The sequence below is a fragment of the Dasypus novemcinctus genome, chromosome 13 (genome assembly GCF_030445035.2).
Source record: "Dasypus novemcinctus isolate mDasNov1 chromosome 13, mDasNov1.1.hap2, whole genome shotgun sequence".
NCBI lineage: Eukaryota > Metazoa > Chordata > Mammalia > Cingulata > Dasypodidae > Dasypus > Dasypus novemcinctus.
In genome coordinates, this window is record NC_080685.1 from 52,267,891 (window position 1) to 52,281,774 (window position 13,884).

The 13,884-nt window shown below is 39.5% G+C and overlaps 1 protein-coding gene across 2 annotated transcripts in view; it reads left to right on the top strand.

Annotated features, from left to right (window-relative positions):
• KLHL20 (kelch like family member 20) overlaps nucleotides 1-13,884 on the top strand; it is a 112,834-nt gene that overhangs the window by 13,106 nt on the left and 85,844 nt on the right. For both annotated transcript variants that reach the window (XM_012522059.4, XM_004484774.4), the window contains exon 3: nucleotides 9,556-10,129. In XM_012522059.4, coding sequence (XP_012377513.1) covers nucleotides 9,556-10,129 — 574 coding nt within the window. The remainder of the gene's footprint in view (nucleotides 1-9,555; nucleotides 10,130-13,884) is intronic.

Consider the following 13,884-nt stretch of genomic DNA (forward strand, 5'->3'; position numbering starts at 1 on the left):
ATTGCGCTTGGGCCAGCTCCACACGGGTCAAGGAGGCCCGGGGCTTGAACCGCGGACCTCCAATGTGGTAGACGGGCCAAAGTCCATTTCCCTCTCCTATAATATCTTAAATTTATCACACCACAGTCTTCTTGCCTCCATGGTTTCAGCACTTAATCTTATTGGGTATCCCTTATATGTTATGCATTGCTTTTCTATTGCTGTTCTTAGAATTCTCTCTTTGTCTTTGGCATTTGACATTCTGATGAGTATGTGTCTCGGAGTTGGTCTGTTTGGGGTTTTTTGGATGGGAGGGAGTACATTGTGCTTCTTGGACATGGGGATCTATGTCCCTCAATAGGGTTGGGAAATTTTCTACCATTATTTCTTCAAATATTCCTTCTGCCCCTTTTTCTTTCTCTTCTCCTTCTGGAGCACCCATGACACATATGTTTGCACATCTTTTGCTGTCATTTAGTTCTCTGAGACCTTGCTCAATTTTTTCTGTTCTTCATCTGTTCTTTTGTATGTTCACTTTCAGAGGTCATTTCTTCAAGCTCACTAATCCTTTCCTCTGCCACCTCAAATCTGCTGTTATATGATTCCAGGGTTTTTTAAAATTTCATTTATTGTGCCTTTCATTCTCATAGATCTGCTGTTTTTCTATGTATTCTTTCATATTCTTCTTGGTGCTCATCCAGTGTCTTCTTAATATCCTTAATCTCTTTAGCCATCTCATTGAATTTTATTAAGGAGGTTTGTTTCAGCATCTGTGATTAGTAGTCTCAACTCCTTTATGTCATCTGGAGGCTTATCTTTTTCCTTTAACTGGGCCGTAGCTTCCTGTTTCTTGGTGTGGATTGTAATTTATTGTTGATGTCTTAGCATCTAGTTTACTGAAGTATTTATTCTGGGTGCAGTTTTTCTCTTTAGTTTAAGACTTCCTGCCCTTTCTCCCTTGCTGGTTGTGCAGTAGCAGCCAAGGATGTAGTTGGTGCTATAAGCTGTGGAGGCTCAAGCTGCTGTCATTGCCCCAGGGACCAATGAAGCTTCTCCCAACTTTCTCCTTTGCCAGGGTTAGGGACGGAGTTAAAGTGCTGTGCAGTAATCCAAGTCATGCAGACCTAGACTGTAGTTGCCCAGAGAGACTGATGAAGCTTCATGCCCCTTTCTCCCTTGCCTGGGGCAGGTATGAAGCTGCAGATGTGGGCAGCAGTCCATGCAGTGCAGGTCCAAGATGACCACAGTTGCCCCGGTAGACTTCCGATTATTCAGGCTGTGCCAGCCAAATGTACTAGCAGTTACTGGGATAGGCTGGTTCAGGGCCCGCCAGCCTCCTCCCTACCAGAGGTGGGGCTGAAGCCTAGGCTAGGGTTGCAGGCTGATCTGGGTGAAAGAAACAGGTTCCTACCATCACTGTGATTTTTGGTCAGCCAGGCTTCCCTTCATACTGGGGGTGGAGTCAAAATGGCGGCTACTAGCTTCTTTCTGACTTGGACAGGTTCAAACTTTAGCTATTCTTAGGGTTATACTTTAGCCAGTTGAATTTACTAATCAGTAGCTGAATTCAGTGGCCAACCGTCGCTTCCTCCCCTGTTTTTGGGAAATGGAGCTTCAAATTTCAGCCACAGAATAGCTCCTGGGGCAGCTTGCACTGCCAAAGTGGGATAATCACCGGCCTCCGTGGCTTGGCCAGTAATTTCCCAGAGGCTGGTGCAGGTCACCCCAGCTTCCTCCTTGCTGGAGGTGGGGCTACGACTTATACTAGAGCTGCAGTCTGACCTGGATGGAAAGAAGCTGGTCTGTACCAGCACTGAGATTTTCAGTCCACCCCACTTACCCTCATGTCAGCTGTGGAGTTAAGATGGCAGCTACCAGCCTATTTCTGACTTGGACAGGTTCAAACATTACCTGTTCTTAGGATTATACTTTAGCCTACTGAATTTACTCATCTGTAGCTGATGTTGGTGCCCAACCATGTCTTCCTCCCCCACTTTTTGGAAATGGAGCTTTCGATTCCAGCCGTGGAACAGTTCGCAAGGCAGCTGGTGCCTTCAGTGGAGAATGGGCACTGTCCTCTGTGGCGTGGAGCGCTCTACTTAGGAGTCTTCTCTGCAGATGGTCTGTCTCCTCCTTCCATTCCTTCAAGGATGTTGCAGGGTGCTCTTCTGGTCTCCTGGAGCCCCCAGACAGGTGCTTCAGCTAGATCTAGAAAGCTCTGGGTGTTTGCTAACTGCCCTGTAGCAGGAACTGTCTCTAGGAGCTCCTTACCCCAGCACCATCTTGCTGGTTGTCCTAGATAGATCACTTTTAAAAGGAAAACAATTAATACAATCTCTCAAGCATGTGTCACCTAACACAATTTGGGCAGCACATACTTAATATATAGGAAATGCCAAATTTACAGACATCCACATTTATGTATACAAGTAACTACCCATTATCCTACCCTAAAACCTTTGGTTAAAAACCACAAACAACAACAGCAACAAATTTTAGAGCTTTGGAAGAATTTGTGCTTCAAAACTAGAAGAGTAGGAGAATCTGTGAAGAAGAGGACCCAATTACTGGGGAATAATCTTTAGTCAAGGAGGGATCAAGATTATCTTCTCTTCTCCGTGATATGTTACTGAATGAAAAAGCAAAATGAGAGTACTGTGTATAGTATGATAACCATTTATATTTGTATATATAAATGTAAACATGGTTGGGCATACAAAAAATATCTGGAAGGATGTACCCCCCACTGTTAAAGCTTACTCCATTGAGAGAAATGTTTGTATTTTACTCTATATATGTTGTTATTTTATTTCTTAAAATAATGATCACCAATACTTTTATTAAACAGAGAATAAAACATTTCCCTCTACTGTGCTTTCATACTGTTTTTACTTTTATTTGTTTTTCTGCCTAAAATTAAAACTAAAATTAATTTGGGCATCATCTTTTAAATATTCAAGACCACTGGAAGAATTTAAGAATTTATTAAAAATATGTTAGTGAGTTAGTTTAATATGATTCCTCCTTTCCCAAAAAAAAGAAACTCTTCCTTTAATCAAGTTTATTTAAAGAACACAGTTTTTTGGCGGGAGAGAAGTAGATAAGAAATTTTGGAGCCCAGAACATTTCAGAGCACCAGACTAAAAGAAGAGGGTTATCCTAGGGGGTTACCTTAGGAACTTACCAAAGGTGTTTGAGAAAAGTTATAGAAATTGAAATGGGAAGGTGCCAGAAGCAAGATTCACATGTTTTAGAACTTGGCCTTAGGTAATCCTGAAAAGAGAGCTGTTCTTTTCCTTCTCCCTTCTTGTACTTCTTGACCCTTGTGGCTTGAGACCCAAAACTCAGGCCAGACCTGTATGTCAGTGGCTTTTTAACTTTTCTGATATAACCTGCAGGTTACAAAGGCACGAAATATATAAATATATGTGAATTAGTATGTGTACACACATACTACTGAATGGTGCGTATGCCAATATTTTTTCTCTCCTTTGGTTTCATTTTTTTAAACCATTTATTTTGAAATACTTTCAAACTTAAAGGACCATTTAAAAAATAATACAAATCCCATACAGAGAACTCCAACATACCTCTATTCTTCCCAGATCCCCAGATCCACTTATGTCTGTCTTTCTACTTACCAACCCATTTTCTGAATATTTGAGTGTATGTTGTATACATTATGCACCTTGAACACTTGATACTGCCATATACATTTCCTAAGAACAAGGATATTCACTTATTTAATCACCTTAAATGCAGTTATTAAGCAAAAAAATGTAATATGTATATAAAACTTAAAATCTGTATTCCAATTTATTCATATGTCCTAATACTGTCTCTTTGAACCTTTTCTCCTCCCTTACTAGATTCCTTTTAGGATTGAGTATTGCATTTAATTGTCATCGTTTCTTTAATTTCTCTTTCTCTTTTTGGGGGGTGATTTTGGGGACATATATACCACATAAGCTTTCCCTTTTTCACTACTTCCAATATCATTGAATGGGATTAATCACATTTACAATACTGTGGTACCCTCACTACTTTCCAGTACTAAAACTTTCCCATCTCCCAAACAGAAATCCTACACCAATTATGTACTAATTCCCCATACCCCTGCCTCCTGCCCCTGGCTACCTGTTCTCTAATTTCTGTCTCTATAAGCTTGCATATTCTTTTTGTAGTTACCATGGGCCTTAACCTAACATTCTAAATCTACAACTATCTTATTTGCTGCTGTACCAACCCAACTTCAAGAGTACATACAAAGTATATTCCTGGGAAGTGGACATGGCTCAACTGATAGAGCATCCGCCTACCATATGGGAGGTCCACGGTTCAAACCCAGGGCCTCCTGGCTTGTGTGGTGAGCTGGCCCATATGCAGCACTGCCTCGTGCAAGGAGTGCCCTGCCACAAAGGGGTGTCCCCCGCATAGCGGATCCCCATGAACAATGAGTGCACCCTGCATTGAGCCGCCCCATGCGAAGAAAGCACAGCCTGCCCAGGAGTGGTGCCACACACACGGAGAGCTGCAAGCTGGAGACATATATACCACAGCAAGATGATGCAACAAAAACAGACACAGGGAAGCGGATTTGGCTCAACTGATAGAGCATCCATCTACCATATAGGAGGCCCAGGGTTCAATCCTAGGGCCTCCTGACCCATGTGGTGAGCGGGCCCATGCGCAGTGCCAATGCACACAAGGAGTGCTGTGTCACACATGGGTTTCCCCCACATCGGGGAGCCCCACACACAAGGAGTGCACCCCACAAGGAGAGCCGCCCCACACAAAAAAAGCACAGTTCGCCCAGGAGTGGCGCCACATACACAGAGAGCTAATGCAGCAAGATGATGCAACAAATAGAGGCACAGATTCCTGATGCCACTGACAAGAATGCAAGTGGACACAGAAGAACACACAGCAAATGGACACAGAGAGCAGACAACAGAGGGGGAGAAGGGGAGAGAAATAAATAAAAAAAAAGAGACACAGATTCCTGGTACCACCAAGAATGCAAGAGGACACAGAAGAACACACAACAAATGAACATAGAGAGCAGACAACAAGGGGAGAGAAATAAATAATAAAATAAGTCTTTTTTTTAGAAAAACACAAAGTATATTCCTAAACCCTCTGTCCCCCCACCTTTATGTAATTATTGTCACAAGTTACATGTTTATACATTATGAGTCCAAAATCACTGATTTATTGTTACATTTTATGCATTTGCCTTTTAATCCTCTAAGAATGAAAGTGGAGTTATAAACTAAAACTACAGTAGTACTGGCATTTATATTTACATGTCATTACCCTCACCGGAGATCTTTATTTCTTCATATGCCTTGAACTGTTGTCTATTTTCCTTTCCTTTCAACCTCCAGAACTCACTTTAGCATCTCTTTTAGGGCTGGTCCAGTGGTAACAAACTTCCTCAGATTTTGTTTTTCTGGGGATGTTTTAATCTCTCCCTCATTCTTAAAAGACAGTTTGGCTGGAGGAGTTTTTTTTCAGGTTTCAAAATTCTCAGTCTTTGGCATTGGATTATAACAATGCCTGGTGAGGGTGGTGTCTTTTCAGTTAATCCTGTTGGGAGTTCATTGAGTGTCTCGGATGAGTATATTCATGTTTTTTATTAAATTTGGGGAATTTTCAGCCATTATTTCCTTAAATATTCTCTGTACCCTTTACTCTTTCTTTTCCTTCTGAGACTCCCACAATGCATATATTGGTATGTTTGATGGTATCCTGCACATTTCTCAGGTTCTACTAACTTTTCTTCATTCTTTCTTCTTTCTTTTCCTCAGACTGGATGATTTCAATTGTCTTATCTTCAAGTTCAGTGATTATTTCTTCTGTCAGCTCCAGTCTGCGGTTGAACCCCTCTATGGCATTTTGGATTCCTTTTATGTTGGTCTTCAGTGCTGTTTGGTTCCTTTTCATAATTTCCATCTTTCTATTGATATTCTCTTTGTATTCATCTGTCATTTTTCTGGTTTCCTTTAGTTCTTTGTCCATATTTCCTTTAGCTCTTTGAGCTTAAATTAATTAGGACTATTTATTTAAAGTCTTTGGTACATCCCAAATGTAATCCTTGGCATTGATAGTTTCTAATGCTTTAGTCTTCTCCTTTGCCTCTGCCATGTCTTCCTGTTTGTATGTTTGTAATCTTCTGTTGAAACATGGACATTTTGATATTGTAATGTGTTGCCTCTGGAATTTAGACTTTGTGGCATATGTTCCTTAGTTGGTGTCCAGGGAAGCTGACTTGGCCCAGTGGATAGGGCGTCTGCCTACCACATGGGAGGTCCACGGTTCAAACCCCGGGCCTCCTTGACCCGTGTGGAGCTGGCCCATGTGCATTGCTGATGCGCTCAAGGAGTGCCCTGCCACACAGGGGTGTCCCCCGCATAGGGGAGCCCCACACACAAAGAGTGCACCCCGTAAGGAGAGCCGCCCAGCGTGAAAGAAAGTTCAGCCTGCCCAAGAATGGCACCATATACATGGAGAGCTGATACAACAAACAACACAACAAAAAGAAATACAGATTTCTGGTGCTGCTGATAAGGATGGAAGCGGTCACAGAAGAACACACAGCAAATGGACACAGAGAGCAGACAACTGGGGGCAGGGGGAAAGGGGAGAAAATAAATTTTTAAAAAGTTGGTGCCCAGCTAATATTATGACAGAGCTTTCCTTGATTGCCAGGAATGTCCAAAGGAAAAGGAGACAAAGAAAACACTTGTCCTAATCTTTGCAGATTAATCTGCGCAGGAACTCTCCTTCAGGATTTAGCAATACAATGAGTTTAGAGAATAACTCCAGGCCAAAGTGTAGGGACCTCCATGATCCTTTCTGGGCACACAGCATCCTGTCTTGGGCATATACATGTGGCTCTAGGGATTCCCCCATTTACAGGGTTCTGAATCTCCCTTCTTCCCTAGGAAAGTTTCCTCATAATCCCAGGGATTGTACTATATGTTTTACAGCCTGCAATCCCTTGCCCCAGGCAGCATGATTTGACTGCTCTACCGTATCATTCTGTAGAAGAGTTTCTTGAGCTGCCTTATACATGCAGGCCAAATTCTGGGACAGTGAGCCCCTCAAGCCACCACTAGACAGATTGGACCAGAAATATATGCCCCTGGTATGTACACGAAGGTGATTTTGCTCCCTTCAGAATCACAGGGGACTTGTGGGCAGCTCTGTAAGCTGGTGGGGGGTAAAGGAGGACTAGCCAGGCTGTCACAAGATCCTACTCCTTTTATATAGCCTTTTTCTTAATTTGGCACTTGCCCTATTACTACACTTCACCTCTTTTCTGGAGCTTTGAGAAAGATGTTTCTGCCAGTTCTTGCTGGTTCTTCAAACTTCTGTGGGGGGTGGAGCCCTGAAGCCTCTCACTCCTCCATCTTAAATACAGCAGGCTAAAGGTGTTTCATTTTTAAATGCTTCTTGTGACCCATTGAACTGATTTTATAACCAAACCTACCCCCAACTTAACATTCTTTACTGTAGAAAATACAGACATCTAAACAGCTGACATAAAAATTAAACTTTTAGAAAACTACTTATTTGTAAATTGAGGGCTGTTTATGAACCTATACATTTCTTTTGTAATCTAGTAAAACTTCTCTGATCAACTAATTGGGTGGGAACAATTTGATATATATGTGCTTTTAAATAAATGAAGCCTACTGTCATGTTTAACATCTCTAACCCCAAATTAATCTAACAAAATCATGATCTGGAAACTCTTAAGAGTTCTGCTAAATGAATATTTTCCTTGCCATCTTCTTTACCCTTTTGATTTTCATGAACTGTGAAAAATAGATTCTAAGTAAAGATAAATTTTAATCTAGACTTGCTGAATCATCATTTATTCAAATTTTTCTTAAATTTTAATTGAAACATATTAACTTAGGTTTGATTTTTTTTAAGATTAATTTATGTAGTTCTCTCCCCTCCTTCCCCCCACCCCAGTTGTCTGTTCTCTATTTGCTGCATCTTCTTTGTCCGCTTCTGTTGTCAGCGGCACGGGAATCTGTGTTTCTTTTTGTTGCGTCATCTTGCTGTGTCAGCTCTCCATGTGTGCCGCACCATTCTTGGGCAGGCTGCGCTTTCTTTCGTGCTGGGCAGCTCTCCTTATGGGGTGCACTCCTTGCGTGTGGGGCTCCTCCACACGGGGGACACCCCTGTGTGGTAGGGCACTCCTTGCGCACATCAGCAATGCACATAGGCCAGCTCCACACGGGTCAAGGAGGTCCGGGGTTTGAACCACGAACCTCCCATGTGGTAGACAGACGTCCTATAGGTTTGATTTTTAATATGGATAAATGTGACCACCTTATCTGAAATGGATGTAGACAGTTTTATTACTACAATAGCTACAATTTTAAATCATTAATTTTAAGCTCTGAACTGAATGCTTTTTTGTACATTATCTCATTTAATTTTTCCCTTAAGATGTAAATACTTAAACGTTTTGAATACAAAGAAAATGGGATCAGAGAAGATAAGTAACTTGTTCAGTAATTGCCAGTACTATGATTTCAACCCAGATTCCAAGTCTGCTTTGAAACTTTACGCTGCTATAACTAGAAAGACTCTAAATGAATATCAAATTTTTAATTACAGAATAGCCATAGTACTCAAGTATCAGAGCCAATAGAATGGGGTGGGGTAAAAGAAGAAAGAAGAAATCTTGAAGACACAGTAAAATGTTTTAAGACAGTTGTGATTTCACTTAGTGCAACATATGTAGAGGGGGTTGTTTTTGTTTTGTTTTTGTTTTAGGCAATGGGGCCAGGGATTGAACCCAGAACCTCATATATGGGAAGCCAGTACAGAACCACTTAAGCTATTAATATATCCGCTCCCCAAGGGAAGAAATTTTAAAACTCTTGATCCTCATTTTTTTCCCTGTGAATTGCTTCTAAAATATTTGATTTGATTATTTTCCTTCTTAGGAGCAAACTCTTATAAGTAACTATATAGTTATACACTCTATTTTCTAAGGTTTAAAAACAGTTTTTTAAAAATAAAAATACTGCATAAAAGGTACACAAGGATTTTCTTATTAGCTGGCAATATAGCAAGTATTTAACCATATAATTGATTCCTCAGTTTTCTTCAGTATCTCAATCAAATTTTGAGTAGGAGCTTCTCATTTCAGTCTAGAGAAAATATCAAGATTTTGGCTAAATCAGATTAACCCGCTAAAGTTCATAAGTCTGTTTGTGCAGAGACAGAATTATTTACAAATGTTTCCATAAATTTTTACTAACCTTACAACAGGTAGTTTTAAGAAATGTGGCCTAAGATAGTCTAACTACTTCTGGAATGAAAAAAGAATTATCTTTTATTTTATGCAAGTACATAGTAAAAGGGCTTTGACTTGGAATTAATAGCTGTGCATCCTCCAAGAGATTTTAAAGAAGTTTACAGATTCTAGAATTCTTAGAAAGGGAGTTCTTTGGGGGCCTAGTACTCTTGTCTTATGAACACTTTAGGGCAGATATAAGCTTCTAATAATATTGCCATTTTCTCTCTCCTTTACCCCCATTACTGTAGGTGTACCAGCATTCGACCAGGAGAGACTGGAATGGATGTAACAAGCCGCTGCACCCTTGGAGACCCCAACAAACTGCCAGAAGGGGTTCCCCAACCTGCCCGCATGCCCTATATCTCAGACAAGCACCCTCGACAAACCTTGGAAGTTATTAACCTTCTGAGAAAACACCGGGAACTATGCGACGTGGTGCTAGTCGTGGGCACTAAGAAGATATATGCCCATCGAGTCATTTTGTCAGCCTGTAGTCCTTACTTTAGAGCTATGTTTACAGGAGAATTGGCAGAGAGCCGACAGACAGAAGTCGTGATCCGAGACATAGATGAGAGGGCTATGGAACTCCTAATTGACTTTGCATATACCTCCCAGATAACTGTAGAAGAGGGCAATGTTCAGACCCTTCTACCTGCTGCTTGCCTCCTCCAGCTGGCAGAAATACAGGAAGCTTGTTGTGAATTCTTAAAGAGACAATTAGATCCTTCTAACTGCCTGGGCATTCGGGCTTTTGCTGATACACATTCATGTCGTGAGTTACTAAGGATAGCAGACAAGTTCACTCAACATAACTTTCAAGAGGTGAGTTGTACTTGGTGGTTTGAATGAGTTTATAATGTATTTGTTAAGAGAGCTTATGGGTTCATATTCTGCTATGAATATAGCATATTCATACCTGCCTAGATATTTATGGCTGATTCTAACTCATAATATGAAAGAAATATGTTGTTATAAAATATACACCTGACTTTTGTTTTAGAGGTCCATTTTGTTTTCTACCAGCAGAAATTAAGGTTTAGGGTTAAATCTCCCTAGCAATATTCATAAAAGGCAATTTATAAGCCAGAGTATGGCTTGTTAATTGATAAGAGGATCATCATCTGATAGGATACCTGGTATCAGTTGTTTGCATAAGGCATTCCCTTTCTGATTATATTAGTTGCTCAGCAGACTAAATTATGAATCACAGGTTATTTGGTGAACTGATAATCAAAAGAATGAATTTAAATATTAGCAAAAATATTTTTCATTAAGCCTGTGATTTTTTTCCTTATTTATTTAACAAATATTTATAAAGCTGCTATGTTCCAGCCACTATGCTTAGGACCTGAGGCCATGGTGGTGAACAAGATACCTAGAGTCCCTATATTCATAGAGTTTATAATCTAGCAGGGAAGATAGCCAAAAATGCATAATTACACAATTAATTACAGTTAATGAGTGCTACAAAGAAGCAGCACTGCATGATTTAAAAGTGTACTACAGAGAGACTTAGAGAGAGAGAGCTCTGGAACAGCTCATGGAAAATCCTGGAATATGAAGAAGCATAACTAGTTTGATGAACTGTAAGGAGCCCAGTGAAAACCAGGGAGTAATAGGAATGGTGTTACATATTTATTTTACAAAAAGAGCAGAGCCAGATCACTCTGGAGTTTAAAAATCATGTTAAAAATTGAGTCTTAATCTTAAGAGCTATAGAAACCATTAAAGGGTTTTAAGCAAACGAGAGACATGGTACAATGTACACTTTAAAAAACCACTCTTGAGAAGCAGATTTGGTTCAACTGATAGAGTGTCTGCCTACCACTTGGGAGGTCCAAGGTTCAATCCCAGGGCCTCCTGACCCATGTGGTGAGCTGGCCCATGCACAGTGCTGATGCGCACAAAGAGTGCCTTGTCACACAGGGGTGTCCCCCGCGTAGGGGAGCCCCATGCACAAGGAGTGTGCCCCATAAGTAGAGCTGCCCCGTGTGAAAAAAGCACAGCCTGCCCAGGAGTGGTGCTGCACACACAGAGAGCTGACGCAACAGAAAGAGACACAGATTCCAGGTGCCGCTGACAAGAATACAAGTGGACACAGAAGAGCACACTGTGAAAGGACACAGAGAGTAGACAACGGGGTGGGGGGGAAGGGGAGAGAAATAAATTTAAAAATAAAAAATAAAATAAAAAAACACTCTTCTCTCTACCAGAATAACCTCTAGTAGGACAAGGATTTAAAGATAAAGATGAAGCCATGAATATATTAGATGATGACATGAAACAATTTCTTTATAATTTTGACAGGAGGAAGGCCTTTCTAATTGCCTAATCCAGAGGCATGGAATGAAAGATTAATTGATTTGACTACATAAAAATAAAAAACTTCTCCATGATAAAAACAAAATAATAACAACAAAATAAAGGTCAAAAGACAAACCGGGAAGGGGGGAAATATTTGCAACTCATCACAGAAAAAAGGTTTATCTCCTTAATATTATCAATAGCTCCTATTGGTCAGTAATCTAGACCAATGACCTAACAGAAAGATGGGTAGTACATTTAAAAGAAGTATAGATTGCCTTCAAACATATGAAAATGAACATATACTACACCAAAGAACCATGTTTTATCTGTCAGATTACAAATACCCAGATTGTGTACTCTTGGCAAGGCCATGGGGAAATAGGCATATTGCTGGGGAAATAAGTAAATTGGTACAACTCCAGAAATTTTGTAGAATCTATCATAATTGGAAATGCACCCATTTTTGATGCAGTAGCCCCACTTGTGGAAATTTATATTACAGATGTACTGGAGAGGGGAGCAGTCTGAGGAGATAAGATAATGGGTTCCATTTTAGATCCATGTGCATTCACATATATATGTTGGTTTGAGGTGCCTGTGAGATCTCTAAGTAAAGCTATTGAGCAAGCAACTGCTTAAATGAGTTTCTTGCTTAGAAAAAAGGTTAGGCTGAGATTAAAATTTAGGAGTCATCAATGTAGTAATTAAGCTATGGCTTAAACTTTTCTAAGTAGTATACATCCTAGAAGCTATTAAGAAAGAAATTGATAGGTTTGATTGCATATATTTTAATCACTTTTATAACAAAAAAAAATGTACCATAAATAAATCATGCCAATGAGATTGCCTTGGAGGAAAAAGAAGAAAAGACACCTGATATTTTTCCAATATTGGGGGATAATAAGTGAAGGAACAACTGGCAAGGAGACTGAGAAATAACTAGGAAAGAGGAAAAGGAAATCCAGGGATATGGAGTCATAAGATGCAAAGGACAGGGTTGTCTCAGGAAGGAAGGAGGAGTATTCAGGAATAGTAGCCAGGAACTTTCTGAAAAATAGTATTAGGGTTATTGGCCTTAAAAAATATTAAAACAGTATAAACATGTTATAATGGGAAGAGAACAAAGCAATGGAGGTAAGAGAGTCGACATTTCAAGTCAGTGGGGGAAAGTAGAATTGTTTAATAAATGTCATCAGAAAAATTGGTGATTTGGGGGGGAAATAAACTCTTTAGATGAAATTTCTAATGTATCAATAATCTAAACCTAAAAAATGAAATTCTTAAAGTTCTAGAAGATAGCATTAATAGGCTAGGAGTAGAGAGGAGAGGGCCTTGCTAAGAAGGGTACAACCCAGAAGTCATAAAAGAAGAGACTGATAATTAGGATTACATAAAAGTTTAGAACATCTTTATAACAACAAAAAAAGTGCCATAACCTACGCCAAAAAAATCAGTGCCAAACTCAGAAAACCTATTTGGAGTATATATGACAGAAAAAAAAGGCACATTACCATAAAGCTCATACAAATCCAATGGAGAAAACCTATGAAAAACAATAGAAAAATAGGTAAGCAGTATAAATAAGCAATGTGTAAAAAAAAAAAGACATTCAAATGGAAAATAAACATGTTCAAGCTTACATGAAATTAAAGAAACAGATCAAAACAAGAAACCATTTTTAACCTATTGAAAAAATAATTTTAAATTTTTTAATTTGAAAAAAAATTCAAATTTATAAGAAGTTGTGGGAAATAGACATATACCCTTTACCAATTGTCAACATTTTGTCTCATCATTTGCTTTATCATTCTCTCTCTCACTATACAAATCTTTTTCTCAACCATTTAAGTGTATACTACATATACATACTTCTTTACCCCTGAACACTTCAATCTTTTCTAAAACCAATCGCATTCTCTTACATAATCACCAAGTACGAAATTCAGGAAATTTAACATTGATATAATATTATCTAATCTATAGTCCGTATTTCCAGTTTCAATAGTTTTCCCGTTGTCTCAGTGTTGTTCTTTATAACATTTTTTTTTCCCAGTCCAGGATCCTGCATTGCATTTAGCTGTCATGTGTTTTTAGTCCCTGTTAATCTGGAATTCTTTTCTCTACCTTCAAGAGTACAGGAGAGGTATGTTTTAGAATGTCCCCTCAGTTTGAGCTTGTCTGATGTTTCTTCATGATTAGGTTTGTGTTGTCCATTTTTGGCAGAAATATTACATAAGCATATTGTGTCCTTCTCCAGTGTGTTATATCCA